The sequence below is a fragment of the Xenopus laevis genome, chromosome 6L (genome assembly GCF_017654675.1).
Source record: "Xenopus laevis strain J_2021 chromosome 6L, Xenopus_laevis_v10.1, whole genome shotgun sequence".
In the NCBI taxonomy this organism is placed as follows: domain Eukaryota; kingdom Metazoa; phylum Chordata; class Amphibia; order Anura; family Pipidae; genus Xenopus; species Xenopus laevis.
The window spans coordinates 69,348,321-69,369,504 of record NC_054381.1 but is presented as its reverse complement, the minus strand read 5'-3'; the positions used below and the strand labels follow the sequence as shown (position 1 = coordinate 69,369,504).

Genomic DNA, 21,184 nt, shown 5'->3' with positions numbered 1-21,184 from the left:
GGCGCAGGCGACAGTTTTGTATGGGCGCCTATGTAAAAACGCCTGTGCTAACCACACGAGGCGATGCGCTTTTCAACAGTCGCCTGAAAATGCCTCGCCAGGCTTTTTCAGGCGACTGTTGAAAAGCGCATCGCCTCGTGTGGTTAGCACAGGCGTTTTTACATAGGCGCCCATACAAAACTGTCGCCTGCGCCGGTCGCGGCGACTGGCGCGGCGCTTTGTCGCCGCGACCGCAAACGCAGGGCTATCTCCCCGTGTGGACTAGCCCTGAACTACTCTCTCTTTCTGCCTCAACTGCATCCAGTTACATCTGGACACTCATGCCTGGACAGATCAAGCCAAACCGTTGCACAAAAAACAGGGAAACAGGAACAGTTGGGTCCAATGCTGAGTATGTGGCAAGAAGCTAAGTAACAGAACTGCTGAAGTGGTTCTGTGGAAACCAGGTCATGCAGAATTCTCTGCAATTCAGAGGGTACAGAGTCTTACCCACAAAGTCTTACCCACAAGTGCCCAAATTTCAACAGGAGAGTACTGAATGAAGAATCCAAAAAGTTTCAAGATTTACAGGTGAGTTTATTGCAGATGGTAAACAAAGCTGGAAATGGCTAAGGAAGATATGGTGCATGACCAAGAATATCTTACATTTTCAAACATTGGGAAGTATGCTGCAGTTCTCATGGCACACAGGCATTTTACATGTCCTGGGTCCAGCAAGGGAAAACTGCAACAATCAAAATGCCAACTGAGAGCAGTTTACTTGTTTATGGCAAACACTGCTTCATAAGTTAGCATTTCTGAAGATATTATTACCCTTTGATGCCAAACGAAGGCTGCTGTTGGCAGGCATTGGGTTTTGATTACTGTGGTTTTCACTAAAAGGCCAAAGTTATAATAAGGGGGCTATAATATAGGCAGTTTAAAGATCCATTGTTAATCTGGATATTACACTACTTTGCAAGATACCATATAACAAAGGGATTTCCTTCATAAAGCAGAAGCCAAACATTAGAAAAGAAGGAATCAAACCATATAAGTAGAAATGAGGACACAATTTAAGCACTTTTTGCCATGCCTTGTGTGCCATAAGCAGCATCAAGGTTTGTGCATATCCAAAATTACAGGTCACAAGAAATTGACAGTGAGTAAAGGGGAATGTATGGATTGATAGGGAAATGCAGTATGTAAAATTCTAGTTGTATAGTGATGGGAAAGTCATATGATTGTCAGCTACATTTTCAAATAACTTTATAACAGGCATGGATGTTTAATTTTCAATTGGTATTTATTATACAGGTTTTTATTTGTGGATGACCGGTCCTCTTTAAGTCCTTACAGAGTGATTATTTATATGGTGAATATAATAAAGAAAGAGTAAATGATAGTGACATTAATTTGTGATAACTTTTATCCATACATTGATTATTGATTAGGTAGATTTTAGCTATGGACTTGTATACATAATACAAGATAATTGGGATGAATAGCTCTTGGATTTTTGACTTTAAGTTCATGCTCCACCCCTCCTTTGAAGTGCAACAATTGGTCATAGAAACCCATAATTGTTAACAAGTAAACAGTGTAAATGTATTTCTGCATGTGCATTGCTGTAATATTTGGACTTGTCTAAAAGACCCCATTTAATGTGACAATGGGCTGTTTCTCGGCCTGTGTATAAGCACAGTCTGAGAACCAGCTCCACTGATCATGACCAATCTACTGTGCACCCGGAGGAACTGTGTTGGCTTGGGTGCTCGCTTGTGTGCAGACACAAAAATGCGGATTTCAGCACGAAAATGCATTTTTGATGCCAAAATCTCCTCTGTGTATCAGCACCCAGGCCAACGCAGTGATTCTGGATGCAAACAAAGGACATAGCAGCTGCCTGCATATCGACTGATTCTTGACCTATGTTTATACCCAGGTCATGAATCAAGCCCATGTGGCATTAGCTTTAGAGTTCTCTGTGACCACTGTCTGTCTTTTATCAAATAAAGACTTTATACACTTTTAGAAATGATACATAATTGATAATGGTAAACAAAACATGCCAGTACTTTATTCATACTTACATTAGTTCCGTTCAGAAAGTTTCCAGTTGCAAGCAAGGTAGAGAGTATGTATGCAAAAGTTTTATTGTTCTCCAGCTGATTCATACCTTCTTTCAGATCATATAGTGGCTCTGTTATTTCCTGCTTGAAAAACATGAAGCATTGTATAAATAAATAAATACAATATTATCAATGGTATTTCTAGAAAACAATGCATTTATAACATTTGTTATTTCATTCTGTAGGGTAGAATTAAGGATTAAGAAAATTACTCTAACTGTTAGACGTTAAGCATAGAATTTAAGATTAAAAAGCAGCAAAATAAGTAATCTTACATTGTTTAAAATTCTAGTTTTCTATGCTTTAATTTTGAATATTAATAGGGATGCACCGAATCCAGGATTCGATTCGGGTTTCGCCTTTTTCAGCAGGATTTGGATTTGGCTGAATCCTTCTGCCTGGCTGAACCAAATCCAAATCTGCATATGCAAGTTAGGGGTGAGGAGGGAAATCGCATGACTTTTTGTCAAAAAATAAGTAAGTAAAAAATATTTTCCCCTTCCATCCCTAATATGTAATATGCATATGTAAATAAGGATTTGGATTCGGTTCGGTATTCAGCTGAATCTTTCGCAAAGGATTCGGGGGATTTGGCCGAATCCAAAATAGTGTATTTGGTGCATAAATATTAAGAAATAAAAACAATCAAAAAATAGAAAAAAATAGCTTCAGTATTGAAATTACTCTTCTATATAAGTGGGGCAGGTTTTTTCAAATAGACAAAAAATAAATGAAGCAATGCAACCTTGGTTATGATCAAGTTCTTCTCTGTGACTTTTTTTCTTGAATCAAGTTTTTTCATAAATAAGATAGTGATTGAGAAAAACATGCAAAATGCATTTTTCAGTTGCAAATCATTATGCTTCCCCCCCTTCAGAATTCCAGCATTGTTGCATCAATGCACTAATTTGGTGCTTCTGGTGTAGTTGTGCCTGATGCACCAATATGGATACAAAAGTAGCATCTGATTGGCTTACCATACATAAGTTGATGGATGCAAGAAGGAGGAGAAAGAGGACCACTCACAAGTACCCCCGGCCGGTGCAATTTTCTGCTAACAGGAACATGGGCATCCTTGGGAGGCTGCTCTAATATTTAGCAACCCCCATTAATTGTACCTTTTTTCTTCTTTAAAGAAAGAACTAATTGAATTTGCAGCCATGTATTGTTCATTAGCTGTCAACTGATATTTTGCTCTGTTGCACATACAGTTTTACCTTTTCCATCAGCTCGTAATCCATTTTGAAAGCCCACAAATGTAGCCTTGCTGACAGTTCACTTATAGAAGACAAGGTTAGAAGAAATTGCTCTGCACTACCCAAAGGAATATCTGGACTTGCTAACTGAGCTTCTTGTATCCTTTGTGTTTCCTCTTCCGTAGGTATCATTGTCAGAATTTTCTGCAAAACATAAATTTTTTTAAAAAATTTAGTTCTTGTTAAAGTTAACTAAAGCAATGCATACACAGAAAAATGTGACTTTAAAAAGTTAATATGAAGTTACTTTACCTTGTTGCTCCTTTATGTGTATGAATCTTGTAATTTCAATACTAGGTTTTGTCATTTTGTCAGTTTGACGTTTCTTGAATGTTTCTATCATGGAACGTTTGATGCTCATAGTTTAAAGTAATACTAGGTTATGATGGGATTTGTATGGAAAAGAATTGATGTAATGCTATTCCCTGTATGCTTCCTGTACTTTCTGATCAATGTCATACCTGTATTGCACTGCATTTCTTTTTGTTGTAACCAATAAAAATATTGAAATATAAAAAGTTAATATGAAGTTACTTCATCATGTGTTATTTACAATGAATTATAGAATGGCAAGCACTTAATTTGTTTCCAAATTATGGTCACAGCTCACACACAATTTACAAATAGGTTTGAAACTATCCTCTTCTGATGATCATCTCCCAGGCAACATAAATTCATATCATAATTAGTTTTGATTGGTTAGAGGAAGCCCGCAAGTGCAAAACAGATCAACGGATTTAGTCCAAGTATTGATTTGATCAGCAAAGCATTACCTACAGAAGGGACAACAGGACTGTATAGCACATTTAGGGATGTGTTTCCAAATGCACAGGGTATTTATTTCAGTTCCTGTTCTCTATAAAAGGAGAGGGAGCACATTTTTCTGTCTCCCTGTATTCCACTCTAAGGTAGGGTTGCCATCTGTCTGGTATTTTACCAGTCTAGCTAGTAAAATACCAGCCAAGGCTGGGGCAGTATTACAAATTTATCAGCAATGTACTTGTCGGTATATTTGTAATAGGTAGTCAATCAATCCTGGCCTGCCTCCAATCAGCACTGCCTTGGCAGTATCATTTTTGTAAAAAGGTGGTAACCCTACTCTTGGGAGGGGTGCTTCTGTAGAGCCTGAGGTAGGAGGCTCAGTAAGAATGGAACAAAGTAATAGGGTTATGTAATACAAGGCACTTGGGGGCAAATTCACTAACCTCAGAAAATTCGCCAGCAACGGCTTCGCTCACAGCATAACACTTCAGTAGGCATAGATTCACCAGGACAATGCTAATTCATTAAAATCCGAAGTTGCGTCCAGCGCCGAACGCTGGTGAAGTTGCGCTAGCATTACTGCGCCAAACTAAGCAAAGTTGCGCTAGCATTGCCTAATTTGCAATAGGCGGGAAGTTAAAGTTCAATGGACATATATGTTGCAGCAAATACATTACACTACACAAGCCCGGGAAACCTTAATAAAATAAAATAGAGTTGTTATATTGCACTACACATGAGCTCAGTGTATAGTTTATGTGCCATATGTTAGGAAATGTAGGGGGGAAGCCGGTTACCCCCAAAAAATGTATGCTCTTTTGCAGCCTATCACCCTGAAAAAAGGAAAAGATGCTAGCGTATTTCAACTATTTTTTTATGTACCTGCACTTCGTCTGGTCTGAGGTGGTGAAGGCAAGTCTGGCGCAAGAAGTAACGTACAGTAAAATCCGCATCTTAGTGAATTTACGTAGTTACGTCCATTCGCCAGAGCGCAAATTCGCCTTGCATTAGTCAGCGAAGCACCGCTAGAGTCTATCTCCTTCGCTAGACAAATTACGCTACCACCATTAGTAAATCAGCAAAGTTCCGAAATGACGTCACACTGTCGAATTTTCGCCAGCGTTAGCCACTTCGCTCTTTAGTAAATTTTGCCCCTAAGTTTTCCCAGGAGTAGTAACCCATAGCAACCTATCAGCAGGTAGAATTGACTGGTCTCCTTTTTAAAAGCAGACATCTTATTGGTTGCTATAGGTTACAGCTACTGGGCAAACTTAGTGCATTTCATTACATATGGGGGTTATTCTTTTATTGATTATTGAAACATTCCAGTTAATTTTAATATTGTTTTTTATCATGCTTGAAACATCAATTCACAACAAGTTCACACAGTACTACATAAGCTGCTTCCAGAAAGTTCATCATTGGTATATCAAGTTTGTTGCAGCTGTGATTGGGCCAGGGGGAGATAAGGGTGCAGGACAGGGAGCAGGTCTGGGGTGGCAGGGCCCACCAGGTTTTTACTTGGTGTCCCACTGGCCCAGTCTGACCCTGTTCTTCATCCTTTCTTACAATGTTATCACAGTGTATTTTTCAAAACAAATGTAGAGTAGCATCCCTAATCAAAAAGACAAAAAGACTAAACTGTTGAACTGATGTATACTGTAAATTATTTTTCAAAAGTAATATAGTGATATAGCTCCAACACATGTATGTATGAACTGTACACCGAAAATAAATAATTTTCTGGTTTAAAAAGTTTTTGAGCCATACTTACATCAATTCCTTCCTTGTTTAAAGCATACTCATCAAAATTAAGTATTGCCATCTTGATAGTTCTTGGTGGCGGTAATATCGTAAGTCCAATATTTATTGCATTACTTCTTTTAGAATCCAATACAATGACCTCTTGCTTTTTTCCATCACCAGCACATTTCTTGGATAAAAGAAAATTATAAAAATACAATTATATTATAGTGTTAAAGGAATTGTTAAGTAAAAAAAAAACTGTGTTGGTAGGATGTGCAAAATAGAAAATGTTTTTTATACATTTAGTTAGCCAAAAATGTAATGGGTAAAGGCTGGAGTGACTGGATGTCTAACATAATAGCCAGAACACTACTTCCTACTTTGCAGCTCTCTTGGTTTCCACTACCAGGCAGTAACCAACCAGTGACTTGAGGGGGGGTACATGGGTTGTACCTGTTGCTTTTGAATCTGACCTGCATGCTAAGGATCAATGGCAAACTAACTGAACAGTTATGTCCCATGTGACCCCCTCAAAGTCGATGACTAACTCAGAGTTAAGGAGCTGTAAAGCAGTAAGTTAGGTTCTGTTCTGTTATAGACATCTGTTAACTCCAGCCATTATATATGAAATTTTTGGCTAACAATATTAGAAACTTTTTTTTTTTGCACAGCCTACCTGTTTACCCAGTTTTTATTTTTATACTGAACTGTTGCTTTAAGAGTAGCTTTGCATGCATTGTATTTTATAACTTAACTGACATCAGTCATAATTAAAATTTAGTGTAGGGAAACACTGCTCCTCATCATAACTGCTTTACCGTATATTGCTCATAACGCCATAACAGTCGAGATCCTAACACCTTCTGCTTAATTTTTGGCACCCCCCCCCCCCAGTAATTTTACATTTCCTTCTCCTTTAAAGGAACAGTAACACCAAAAAAATAAAATGTTTTAAAACAATGACAATATAATGAACTGTTGCCCTGCACTGGTAAAACTGGTGTGTTTGTTTCAGAAACACAACCATAGTTTATATTAACAAGCTGCTGTGCAGCCATGGGGCAGCCATTTATGCACAGGATACATAGAAGATAACAGGTACAGTCTGGAGAATCCCATTGTATACTAGAGAACCTATCTTTTATCTTTTTGTGTATTGTGGTGTTTATACAAATGGCCTGTAGATGTCACTGTGCCCAGACTTATACTGTGCATACTTCCTGATAGCTTAAAAGTGAAAGTTTACTGGTGTGTAATGCCTGCATGACTCATGCTAATAAAGCACCTCCTCCTCTTCTCCTCCTCGGCGACCCAAAACATAACAAATGGCGACAAGGATGGCTCTTCTACCTCTGCAGCAGCCTGCAGCTTTTCTTCCAAACTCTGGTGAACCTACTATACCTTTTACTGCTTGGATCCGTATGTTTGAAAATTACATTATTGCTGCTGACCAAAGGATTTCTACTGCTAGAAGGCGTGCTTTACTTATTCACTGCCTGGGAGCAGAGGGACAGCATATATTCTATACATTATACCATTACCTGATGATACTTATGAAACTGCTCTTACTGCTATAAAGAACTTTTTCGTGCCAAGAGTAAATGTGATTGCTGAAAGATATAAATTTTGCCAACGTGGACAGCGTAATGGCGAATCCACAGAACAATTCGTAGCAGCTTTGAGAGAGCTGGTTGTTACCTGTGAGTTTGGGAATCTAACAGATGAAATGCTTAGAGACCAAATAGTGGAAAAAACAAACTTACCTCGCATTAGAGAGAGATTGCTCCTAGAGCAGGATTTAACCCTTACAAAGGCTATTACAGTTGCTAGCCAAATTGAAACAGCAGTGGCAGAGGCTAAAACTCGCAGTCAGGGATCTGCTGGGAATGTACAGACTGGGAATTTAGCACTGTGGCCTAATAATGCACAGTCACAGGCAAAATACAGTCTAAGGAAAGGGATTCACCTACACTGCAAAACCATACAGCAAATACAAATAGAAAATACTGCTTTCTCTGTGGTTCAACACAACACACTGCAAATCATGTTACATGTCCTTCAAAAGCTAAACGGTGCTGCAAATGCACAAAAGTAGGACATTTTGCTAAGATCTGCCATAGTTCTGCTAAATATGTTCATGAAGTCACTATAAATGTTACAGTATTAAGTGTGGAGAAAGCTGGTACATTTATTCCAGACAAGTTTATATGCACTGTCAGTGTCAGTACTGCTTCTGAAGACAAGGGACACTCCCATTAACCGGATGCTTGATACAGGTTCAGCTGTTTCTATACTACCAAAGGATATTTTCTTGAAATACTTTGCAAAAGATCCGCTTGTTGCTCCTGCCCTGAAACTGGTCAGTTACTTAAAGGATCCAATCCCTGTGCTTGGTTGCTTGCCAGTGACTGTACAATTTGAATCAAATACTGCAAAATGTGACTTTTACATTGTGAATAAGGGTATTGCTATACTTAGAAGGGATCTCTTTGCTGCATTAAACTTACAATTAGTTGATGGTCTCATTACTACAGCACCAGTGCCTGCCACACAGCCTGTGTCTAAAATTTCACCAAAAAGCAACACTTCACTGGGTTGTGCAAAGAACTTTGTACACAAAGTTAAGTTGAGACCAGATGTAAAACCAGTACCATTTCCTGATTCAGCATGGGAAAAACTTGCTATTGATATTGTCGTTCCTTTTACAGATGCTCCTATATACTGTAGATTTGCTATAACCTTGATAGAAATTGCATTTGTTTCAACAGTAATAACATTTCTGTCTACAGTCTTCAGCAGAGTAGGTAAACCAAAGGAGTTAATATCAGACAATGGACCACAGTTTGTCTCATATGAGTTTGAATCCTTTCTGAGAGAGAGTAATATTGTGCATAGGAAATCTTCAGTGTATTACCCACAAGCAAATGGAGAAATTGAGTGATCCAACAAAAGTCTGAAAGAAGCACTACAGATAGCAAATCTTACTGGGAAAATCTTGAAAAGTATTTACAACAGAGTTCCTACATAACTACAGAGCAACGTGCCATGCAACAACCCAATCATCTCCAGCTGAATTATTACATGGCAGACAGATGCGCACTAGGTTACATGTTGCAGACATCAAACTTCCACAAAATACTGTGCCTACAAAATCATCTACTGCTAACATTGTGAAACGTCGACAAGCCAAATGTAAGGCTTATACTGACAGAAAACATGGTGCCAGAGAAGTACACTTTCAGCCTGGATCTTTAGTCAGAATTAAGAAACCAGGAATACTGAAACAAGACAATCTAAATTTACTACACCACTTGAAGTTAGATGCCAGCGAGGACCATACACATATTAACTTTCTGATGGAAGTATATGGAATGCAAGTCTCCTTGCTCCTGTTAGATATGACTTTGGAGAAGCTCCATTTGATGAAGGACATGAAGGACTCCTGATGTCAACTGCAATAGGCCTGAAGAAAGTGAAACTATAAGGCGTACTGAGAGAATCAGAAAAATACCTGCATGGACCCAGGACTATGTGATGTGAATAATGTATATTATTGCTTTAAGATGTATTGTTGTTGTTTATTACATTTGCCCAAATGCTTTCCTACTATAGTTAGAATATGTGGTGTTTATACAAATGGCCTGTAGATGTCACTGTGCCCAGACTTATACTGTGCATTCTTCCTGGTAGCTTAAAAGCGAAAGTGAAAGTTTACTGTCGTGTAATGCCTGCATGACTCTGCTAATAAAGCACTGTTATACTCTACTCCTCCTGCGTGCAGTGCAATCAGTACCCTATATTTCCATTCCTTTTAAAGACATAACATTTTCCTTCTGTGTTTTCATGTATAAAATTGTGTTTTATTTACTCCCTTATTAAATTTGGTCTACAGCATAATCTCAAAGTTGACAATGATGATCACAATTATGAGGGTAGACTGTCAAGGTTGGGGTTGTTTTCTCTGGAAAAAAGGCGCTTGCGAGGGGACATGATTACACTTTACAAGTACATTAGAGGACATTATAGAAAAATGCAGGGGACCTTTTTACCCATAAAGTGGATCACCGTACCAGAGGCCACCCCTTTAGACTAGAAGAAAAGAACTTTCATTTGAAGCAACGTAGGGGGTTCTTCACAGACAGGACAGTAAGGTTGTGGAATGCACTGCCGGGTGATGTTGTGATGGCTGATTCAGTTAATGCCTTTAAGAATGGCTTGGATGATTTTTTGGACAGACAGAATATCAAAGGCTATTGTGATACTAAGCTCTATAGTTAGTATAGGTATGGGTATATAGAATTTAATTAAAAGTAGGGATGGGTGTATGTATGGATGCTGGGTTTTCATTTGGAGGGGTTGAACTTGATGGACTTTGTCTTTTTTCAACCCAATTTAACTATGTAACTAACTATGTAACTATTCCAAATGCTCACCCACACAAATGATAAAGATGCATTCAGCATTCTATGTTACCAGATGCAAAAAAGATTTCCTCTCTCTCTCTGTATAAACTATATTTTTTCCACTAGGTCAGGATTCTCTTTTGATGGATGGTTATGTTTTAGGGCTTGCAATCACGATTGCGTTATTATTATGATTAAGAATAAAAAAATACAATTCCTCAGCTATCTGACCTCCTAAGAGGAGTCATAAGAGCATCAGTGGAAGGCCAATTCCAACACCATGGATGGTCCTTATGAATATCTTGGTATGACTGTAATGCTTCCACAGTGTTTAACTATCTCCAGACCAGAGTATTATTATAGATGTTTCATTAAGAGTTTTTCCTTAGGCTGTGGTTCCAGTCACTGCTGTCTCACTAAAAAGAAGAAAAAAGGCATAAACTTCTAAAGCACAGCCCCCTTTTAATAGATAACAGGTACACACTCGCCTGAGGGCATTGCCTCTGATCTGTGAGCAGGGTCTATTTTGTTTTAGCACTCTAGTTTCCAATGGTGCCTTCTTCCTTTTTGTCACCATTTATCTGTGAAGTTTTAAGCTGCTGAGAGGATATATAATATTTGAAACAGATGCTAGCTGTGAAAATGATTTCAAAGGTATAGTGACATCTTAAACCAATCACAATCTTTATGCATCATAAGAATGCAGTGTATTTATCCTCCATGAAGAGACTGAATCCTCCTCAAGCTCTTTCTTTTACAGATTTATGACTGCCATTGCCTTCCGATCTAGTTACAAGAATGCTGAAGCTCATGCTTTACGTAGAATTATTTGCTTCTGTAGAATCCAGTGCCTCCATTTTGCCCTTTCATACCAGCAGAATGTATCATTGTTCTGGTCTTGTCATAACTCCCCCAAAAAATTACCCTTTTCCCTGGCTGTCCTCCTGGAAAGATTTTTGTCACCTACTCTCTGGTGCCATAAGCCTTCCACTGGTTATTGGATTTCTGGCCATCCTGCTATTAAAAATATTAGAAATATTTGCTTGTTGATTTGCTTCCAAGATATTGTTGGTGGCCATCTTTTATGCTGTCACAGATTTATTTCTGCTTGCTCAGTTTGTGCTTGATTAAAACTGGGGGTGTCAAAACGTAGGCACTCCCCAATGATTATAATAGCTGCTCTGATACCCAAGGACTGCGCTGTTTTTAGCAGAAAATGGCACAACAGGGCCAGAACTAGGAGTAGGCAGTGGAGGCACCTTCCTAGAGCACAAGGATGGGAGGACGCTGGGCAGGTACCCGTTAAAGGGTCTTCTGCATACTCCTAGTCCATGTTTGGTCCCCTCTGCCATCCTCTCCTGTACTCTACTGCTCGCCCGCGCCTCCCCCCCTTGGCTAGGGCGCCCGGTCAGCTTTGTCCTCACCTATGCACAATGTAGGGGTACTTCTATATGAGCACCATGGAGCGATCATCTTCTTCCGCTTCTTCATTCCTTGATGGCCCTGCACCAATGCATGCACATTAGAAAAGCCAGCCTTTTGCTTAAAGTTCGACTTTTCACTCTACTGCACATATAAATCCGGCACAAATAAGAGAAAATTGTGATGGTGGTGCTCTACAGAATTAACCCTGCACTGATGCAGTTTTGTTTTAGCAGAAACACCTGCCCAGAAAGTCACATAAGCACTTATAATCACTGGGGGTACCAAACATCTGGCATCCCCCATTGACTATTACTTTCCTTCTACTTTAAAGGAGAAGTAAAGCGTAACTAGAAGTATAGCAGAAATGTTTTACATTATGTACTAGCCCAAGTCAACCACAGCCCTTTAGCAGGCAAGATCTGTGCCTCTAAAGATGCCCCTGTAGCTCAACTTAAAATGCTTCCGATTTTAGTTTTCCAATATTAAAACAAAATCTATTACACAAAACTATGTTTTTAAAATAATAAGCAGTAGGAAAATAAATATAACTGTACATAGAATTTTACAAAAAAAAAAAATGGTCATACCTTAGTGACAGGTAGATCCTTTGATTTGGATTCAAAAAGGTACTCCAATTTTGATGTGTCCAGATTTATGGATTCTAATTTAGACCATATACAGTCACTGTATCTTAAATGGTGAAAAGGCTGAAATTGAAATGGCCGAACCTCATTCCAGAAAAGGCGTATTGTTTTCTTTTTTTTATTGAAGACTGGTTCCTTTCTTAGTAGTTGAGGTGATCCACAAAACTGACTAACTGATAAAGGCAGTGGGGGAGGAAGTATACAAGGTGGGTTTGCATTTAAGCATCTTGAGGGGGGTAGAGGGGGTGGTGGTAACAGACCTACACAGTTAAAAGGTGGTGGTGGAATTGGTGGAAAAATGTTAGTAGTCTCTTTGGTATCTAAATCTATGTTTAGAACATCAAAGTCATCCTCTTCCCCAAGGTCTGTAAAATCCATATCTTTTATTCTAAGTTCTTTTAGGTTAGCCATCATTTGATCCCACATAAAATCTGCATCTTTTTTTGGCTGAACAGCTATATCTAAATCTGGTTCACATCTGCTTGCTTCAGACACTTCAGTTACAGTGTTAATTAGTTCATCTAAAGTTTTTCCACACTTCTGATCATCAGTATTTTCAATGCTTTCATCAGCTTTGCTAGAATTTAAAACTGGTGTACTGAGCTTAAAGTTGTACAAAAGTTCATCCTTTTCATTATCTTGTTTACTTTCATCAACTTCATCATCTGTTTCTTTGTCTTGCTCTTCATATACTTTTTTGTCATCAACTTCATCATCCATTTCTTTGTCTTGCTCATCATATACTTTTGTGTCATCAACTTCATCATCCGTTTCTTTGTCTTGCTCTTCATATACTTTTGTGTCATCAATTTCATCATCTGTTTCTTTGTCTTGCTCTTCATATACTTTTGTATCATCGATTTCATCATCCGTTTCTTTGTCTTGCTCTTCAAATACTTTTGTGTCCTCATAGAGTTGATCAGGCATTAAAACTTCACTGATGTATCCCAAGTCACAATGCTCATTATCTTCCTTATTGCTTATGTTTTCTGCCCAATTGCCTTTAAAAAGAATGAAGCATGGTTAATTATAAGCAGAATTTTAAAATCAACATTTAGTCACAATAGTTTACTACATTTTGAGTTTTGGCAAAGTACATTATATGAGTGGTGACTATTGGTTCAATAATAGGATATTTGAAGGAAACAAATCAGTGTTCTCTCATTTAAGGCTGTGTACCACTTTATTTGTACTTTTCTGAGTATACTGCTTAACTTTTTTATTTTTATTTTATTTTTGTTAAAAGAGATCTTTTGGATATCATGGATAATTCTTAAAACCAAAATTAATGATGTAACTATGTAAAACCTGAGGTTTACTGGAAAATATGTTTTTCTACTTTATATTTATTCTACTTTTCTGAATACTTAGACTGCATATAGCAGGATTGTTGAGCTGAAAGCCTACTGACAGAGAACACATTTCTGTGTATGAAGATTCCCCCATGAACCTAGAGATTTCTATTCTCAAGTTAGCTTTGGTGATTCAAAATCTGGCCTTAAGAATAGAAGCCAAAAGAGCAGTTTCTTATATATAAGTTCTTGTGTGCTTTAATGTGATGACTCCTTCCTTCCCTTGTACTCCTTGGGGGTCATTTATCAACACTGGGCAAATTTGCCCATGGGTAGTAACCCATGGCAACCAATCAGATTGCTGCATTCATTGTGCTACTTGCAGCTGGCTTTTAAAAGCTAATCGCTGATTGGTTGCTATAGGTAACTGCCCATGGGCAAATTTGCCCAGTGTTGATAAATGAGCCCCCTTGTGTATTTATTTTCCAGAGAAATGCCTATATAAACTGTGTTACTTTTTTGTATTCCATGAAATACTGAGTTCATGTCAACCAAACTTGACTACAGGACTGTTCTAGTTCCACTTCTCACTGCTTATAAGTTCTGTACTAACCACACAAGCTCATCAGAGTGAGGGACATAAGGGAAATTCTGTGTTAAAGGAACAGTTCAGTGTGAAAATAAAAACTGTGTAAATAGATAGGCTGTGCAAAATAAAAAATGTTTCTAATATAGTTAGTTAGCCAAAAATGTAATATATAAAGGCTGGAGTGAACAGATGTCTAATAAAACAGCCAGAATCCAACTTCCTGCTTTTCAGCTCTATAACTCTGAGATAGTCAGCAGCTTGAAGGGGAGCCACATGGTACATTTCTGTTCAGTGAGTTTGCAATTGATCCTCAGCATTCAGCTCAGATTCAAAAGCAACAGGTATGACCCATGTGCCCCCCCTCAAGTCTCTGATTGGTTACTGCCTGGTAACCAGGGTAACCAGTCAGTGTAAACCAAGAGAGCTGAAAAGCAGGAAGTAGTGTTCTGACTGACATGTTATACATCAAATCACTCCAGCCTTTATACATTACATTTTTGGCTAACTAACTATATTAGAAACATTTTTTATTTTGCACAGCCTATATCTATTAACCCAGTTTTGATTTTTACACTGAACAATTCCTTTAAGGATAGGGAACAAGCTAGGGGAGATAACACATCTGGAAGTAAGGCTCTTAGTGGAGTTTCCTTCCACCCTCAGGAGAAGGATTCAGAGTAAGGAGCTCCTGTGCAATAGTCATAAATTAGCTTTCAACCCTAAAGCTGGCCATAGATGCAAAGATATAGCCTTAAAAAGCGAAGATTTGTACGATTTTCAGACTGTGTGGAGTCTCTTGACATTTTGCGTACCATGGCGATCAGTCATTTAGTCGATCAGACAGGTTAAAAGATTTCTGTTGGCTACCAATAAGATCTCTTAATGAATTGCCTATCTGGTGATATCAATGGGTGATTGTCACTACTATTTGTTGACATAACTTTTGTACAACTGTTGACTATTAATTCATGGCCAGAACTTAGTCTGATTTGTTTCTTTTACTACTTTATTTAATCTGAATGTTAATGGTAGATTGTTAGACTGATACAAACAATTGTTCATCACACAAAGAATAACATCTGTGTGTTTATGGCCAGCTCAAGGAGAAGAGCCCAGTGCACTTGCCTACAATGAAAATAGTCTATGTGCCATAAATATGGACAAGATATCATGGCCTATGTTCTAAGGTGGAACTGACTTACGAGGAGTGAGCCATTGGAGATTCATTCTGAGGGATGATGGGGCCGCTGCAAATAGTTAAAAGCAGTAGAAAATACATTAATGAACCATACTATAGATGCCCTACAAACTGATATAGATAATGAAGTTGTTCTGACTACTAATGCATTAGTATAATGTGGTGATAAAAAGGTGTATAATATCCTATTTATTTAGGGAGAGATATGATCATATTTGAAGCATTGTGTAAGCAAGGAAATTGTATGCGATTGTCGATGGGTGGAGTATAGTGGAAATGAGGATACTGGATTTCTTGCGATGTTTCAAGTTTTGCAGAATAAATGATCTGAAACAGTTTGGCTAGTGAAAGTTATTTCTGCTAGGCAAATGAGGGGTGGTGTATGTGAATATCAGAATCTGTAAGAGATTTGTGATTGGATGCAGAAAATATTATATTTATTACTACATAAATATTATTATTATTACTACTACTACTAATAATAATATTATTATTAATGTGTATTTATAAAGCCCAACACATTGCATATCACTGTACAATAAATGGGTACATATATCGAACATACAGATTTACATGCAAAAACCTATGCAAGAGGTAAAGTTAGCATTTAAATGTGATATGGATTAAAGTGAAAAAGATTTAGATAAGGTTGTTGTGTTTAAGACTGTTATACAATTTTGTATGTTAGGAAAGTTAAGAATGTTAATATGGATGAGGAACAGGTAATTAAGAATTTACAAAAAAAATAAAGAATAATGTTACAGATGTTAAAGGTGCTATTCTCACAACACAACCAAGATGGCATCTGCACCATAGACAGCAATATATATATATATATATATATATACTATAACAAACAAGGGAAAGTTGTGCTCACCACTATTTTTAAAACCATTAGGCGGGGGTGCAATGAGGCTGTGACCACAAAATACATATAGTCAAATACAAGAGTCCTCTGCACTCAACCCATTATCAATATATTTAAGACAGCGACATTTTGTGCATACTGCTACTAAAAAATGCCTTACCCTTTAAACAAAACAGGGATTGTTTGTCCATATATTGCAATATATTTAAGCTGGCCAACTACGTCAAAGTCATCCCATATCTGGCCAGTCCTATGCTCAATTTTATCTGATTCATTAAGAATTCTATTGCTTCATTATACATTTTACAAAGGGACTAGGTATTACCTGCAACTTAACTTGCTGCTTTCAAAGTAAACCTCCATACTTGGCTGCCCTTTTATTAGACACCAGTGGGATCACCTGACTATAGCTGGAAGGGTGGGAGCTACAACATAGAGCTGGTCACTGCTCCTATATAAACTATAACAAACAAGGGAAAGTTGTGCTCACCACTATTTTTAAAACCATTAGGCGGGGGTGCAATGAGGCTGTGACCACAAAATACATATAGTCAAATACAAGAGTCCTCTGCACTCAACCCATTATCAATATATTTAAGACAGCGACATTTTGTGCATACTGTGCAGTATGCACAAAATGTCGCTGTCTTAAATATATTGATAATGGGTTGAGTGCAGAGGACTCTTGTATTTGACTATATATATATATATATAGCCACATGTGTTAACTTGCCCATTGGTGAAATAAAGGCAATGGCTGAGGGAGTGATAGACACTATAACAAAACTCTTGTTAATTTTCTGAAAAGTATTTCAGTTTCTTTATACCCTCTAACAGGGCCCCTACATGCCAAATTCTTAGCTAAACGTTAGCACATTGGGCATCAAACTTTTCAATAGAGCCCTGGCATTCATTTTTAGGATGTTTCATCTGGCTACCTAATGACCTGTAGGAGGTAAGATTCTTAACTTTTAACAAAAAATAACAAGCATTGCAACTTGGTAGTTTGGAGTAGAAAAATATTGGCTGTAAAGATGCAAGCTTTTTAAAAGTGACCATGGCAATCAATCATAATATATCGATTTACTACCACATTTCTTAATCTCAATCAACAGTTAATTAACGCATGCTAGGAATTGCAGTCCAGCAACATCTGGGGCCTGGAATTTAAGAAACAGGAGTATATTAAGTCCTTGTGTTACCTGTTTCATTTTCATTACTCTCTCCTTTTTCCAACATTTCTAAGGTGCTGCTAGATGATGAAACACTGGATCCAGAACAGAGATCTTTTTCATTAGATTCTTCATTTTGCTTTTCTTTTTCACTCAGTAGTGTACTGTTATCAACATGTTGCGTTTCGCTGTCACAAGCCTTATTATCAGTATTATCTTCTGTTATCTTCTGTTGCAGCTCTCCTTTTACATGGCATTCAGATTCGGCATTGCTGACCATTTCAGATTTTTGTTCAGAATGGCAAACATTTGCTAAAAGTATAAAAACATTGCTTTGAATTATTACATGGTTTGCGTACACTAGATAATAAAAGAAACATCTTGGATGAAATTATCATGATGTTAACATGGGCATAAAGCTTTGCACCAGCAGCAGGTAGTTGTGTAAAACTGCCTTTAGGTCATGATACAATATAAATGTCTTCTAAAAGCATTTTTGAGGTGAATTTTAAAAACCGTTTTAAAAACAGTTTGCTATAGTTAATGGGTTGGCAGTGTGAGACATAGGCTGCTGTCAGTCACACACAGTATATAAAGATATAATGGGTTTTACACATAAGAAATCCCATAGATGTATTACATGTTGTTAGTGGAAGCATCCTGAGCAGTTTTCACATTACAAAGTTTTTTGCAATGTAACTGGGATAATGAGGGCTAGTAAGACTGAACGCGCACAGCCCAGCATACTGTATGTATGCAGATTTGGAACAAGAGTTCCAAAGTGCTTACCTCTGTGGTGGAGCACTGAGCAAGACCTAGGTGGGTCATGTAGTATTTAGAGAGGAGAACAGCCACAGAATGATGGGTAAGAGTAAGAAAGCCTAGCAAAACTATATGCAAAGACAATGTTATGACAAATGTTATGCCGGTTACATTTTATATACTATGACTGTAACTAGCAGTGAGTTGGGAAACCTATGGGTCAATTGCAGCATGAGAAAATTAGGAGGGAAAATAATCTGTTATCTGTTTCATACAGAGGAATGAAACAATTAATCATTTATATTGATTGCCAAAGTGGCAATGTCATTTTGCATGAATAAATAGGAAATTTATTCTGCACTGGTAGCAGCAGTCTCTGAAATCTGATTTAGTTACTAGTATGGTGGATTGAGAAGAAGATAAAGCCCAAAGTTTGATTGATTTCCTCTACGACCCCATACCTATGTATAGAGGAAAATCATCATAATAGGTGTACATAGTCAGACGATATCTGGGACAAATTCAGGTATTGAGGCGTTTATAGTCTATAATTAATGAGTTAGTTACTTTCTATGGAGATACCTGAATTAAATCTTTATCTTTTGAGAGACTACGGTGGGGAATATTCCATAACCATCTGTCGTATAACTTTCTCAGTACATAATCTCCTGGTTTGTTCTAAAGAGAATATAAATGGGACACTGGTTTGATCAGACTAAAGTAGTGTAAACTCAGGAGTGTCCCAGTTGTTCTCTCAATGCATAATAGAGCAAAATAAATCAAAAATACATACTATTGTGCAAATTAACTTCAGGTTTAAGATATCAAATGTGATTGTTTTTCCTTTAATATTGTGGAAAACCCCAATTGGTTAACAGTTTGGGGGCTTGCTGGAACATTTAGGAAAATTTGGGGAGCATAATCATTTTGAATAAAATGATTCAACCATAAGTTGTTAGCAGGAGGTTATTCCATTTTATTTTTTGTCTCTAGCACAGTCAGTAGGGGCAGGAGGTTCAGCTCAAGCTGTTTCTCAAGAACGCTATGATAATGTTAACTCCAAGATATTTAAATGTATGGAACCATCAGCTCAATAAAAATATTTGAAATTTGAGCCAAATGAGGTCAGATGCATCGATCATGCCAAAATTTGTGCATCACCGCGCACGGATGAGAAAGTGGCGGATATCCCCGCACCACTAGACTACCAGGTATTCTTACACTCAACACACGAGTGGATCTTCCCGTGTATTGCCAGCTTAAGACACATCTGCTCAGCTAGACATCCTGGCCACATACCCCAATTTATACTTCATAGCTATAATTTGCATTTATGGGTTAGGAGAATTTAACCTAAAAGCATTCAATACAGTGCCAAACAGAAGGTTGCTGGTTAAATTAAGGAATGTTGGCCTGGAACATAGTATTTGTACCTAGATAGAGAACTGGCTAAAAGATAGACTACAAAGAGTGGTGGTAAATGGAACATTTTCTAATTGGACCGCAGTGCTCTGTACTTGGTCCTTCTCTTTTCAACTTGTTTATTAATGACTTGGAGGAGGGGCATTGAAAGTACTGTTTTTATTTTTGCAGATGATACTAAATTGTGCAGAACTATAGGTTCCATGCAGGATGCTGCCACTTTGCAGAGTGATTTGTCTAAGTTGGAAAACTGGGCAGCAAACTGGAAAATTAGGTTTTTATGTTGATAAATGCAAAAATAATATAAATGCAAAGTATACACTAAATGGCAGTGTGTTGGGTGTTTCCTTAAATGAGAAGGATCTAGGGTTTTTTGTAGATTACAAAGTGTCTAATTCTGGCCAGTGCCATTCTGTGGCCACTAAAGCAAAAAAAGTTCTATCTTACATAAAAAAGGGCATTAACTCATGGGATGAATACATAATTACTGTATGCCTCTTTATAGGACCCTGGTAAGGCCTCACTTGGAGTATGCAGTGCAGTTTTGGTTGGGGTTGTGAAAAAAGGCGCTTGCGAGTGGACATGATTACACTTTACAAGTACATTAGAGGACATTATAGACAAATAGCAGGGGACCTTTTTACCCATAAAGAGAATCACTGCACCAGAGGCCACCCCTTTAGACTAGAAGAAAAGAACTTTCATTTGAAGCAAGTAGGTGGTTCTTTACAGTGAGGACAGTGAGGTTGTGGAATGCACTGCAGGGTGATGTTGTGATGGTTGATTCTGTTAAAGCTTGTGGCTTGGATTATTTTTTGGACAGACATAATATCAAAGGCTTTTGTGATACTAAACTCTATAGTTAGTATAGATATGGGTATATTTATTTTATGTGAAGGTATGGATGCAGAGGCGGGCCTGTCCGGCCGGGCGCCCTAGGCAGCCCAGCCTGATAGCTCGCCCCCATCTCCGTCTCTCCGCAGCAGGGCCCACATACGCATGCGCATTAGTAGCGATCGTGTTCGCATGCGCATCAGTAGCGATCGTGCACGCATGTGCGGCATCAGCGCTCGCGTGCGCATGCACAGTACCACTTTCCATATGAGCATACACAGAAGCAGCATTCAGTGGCACAGGTCTAGTGGCAGGTCTGGTCTAGGAGTAGGCAGAAGAGGTAGCTGCCCAGCGCCCCCCAATCGTTGCGCCCTAGGCAGCTGCCTCTTCTGCCTACCCCTAGTTCCGGCCCTGTATGGATGGGGTGTGTGTATGGATGCTGGGTTTTTATTTGGAGGGGTTGAACTTGATGGACATTGTCTTTTATCTACCCGATTTAACTATGTAACTATGTAACCGTGCAGGCAGAATAAAAGTTGCCTTTTATACATATTAATTGTGGATAAAGCGACTTAATTTTATGCGTTAATTTGTGTTGATAGTTACCGTTTCAGTGCTGTTGGATTATAATAAAAAGATGATATAAAGTAGAGGCCCACTTCCTAAAGTTGCCTCTGATCTCCCATTTTGAGCATAGCAG

The 21,184-nt window shown here is 38.1% G+C and overlaps 1 protein-coding gene across 7 annotated transcripts in view; it reads right to left on the bottom strand.

The window, feature by feature from the left end:
• The window catches only part of fhod3.L (formin-like 3 L homeolog), a 142,127-nt gene that overhangs the window by 37,513 nt on the left and 83,430 nt on the right, over positions 1–21,184 (bottom strand). For 4 of the 7 annotated variants that reach the window (XM_041566147.1, XM_041566150.1, XM_041566148.1 and 1 more), the window contains exons 15-20: positions 17,497–17,778; positions 15,431–15,475; positions 12,291–13,348; positions 5,904–6,062; positions 3,329–3,511; positions 2,073–2,195 (exon numbers count right to left, since the gene is read on the bottom strand). In XM_041566147.1, coding sequence (XP_041422081.1) covers positions 2,073–2,195; positions 3,329–3,511; positions 5,904–6,062; positions 12,291–13,348; positions 15,431–15,475; positions 17,497–17,778 — 1,850 coding nt within the window. The remainder of the gene's footprint in view (positions 1–2,072; positions 2,196–3,328; positions 3,512–5,903; positions 6,063–12,290; positions 13,349–15,430; positions 15,476–17,496; positions 17,779–21,184) is intronic. The other 3 variants (XM_018267610.2, XM_041566149.1, XM_018267612.2) reach the window with 3 other exon arrangements.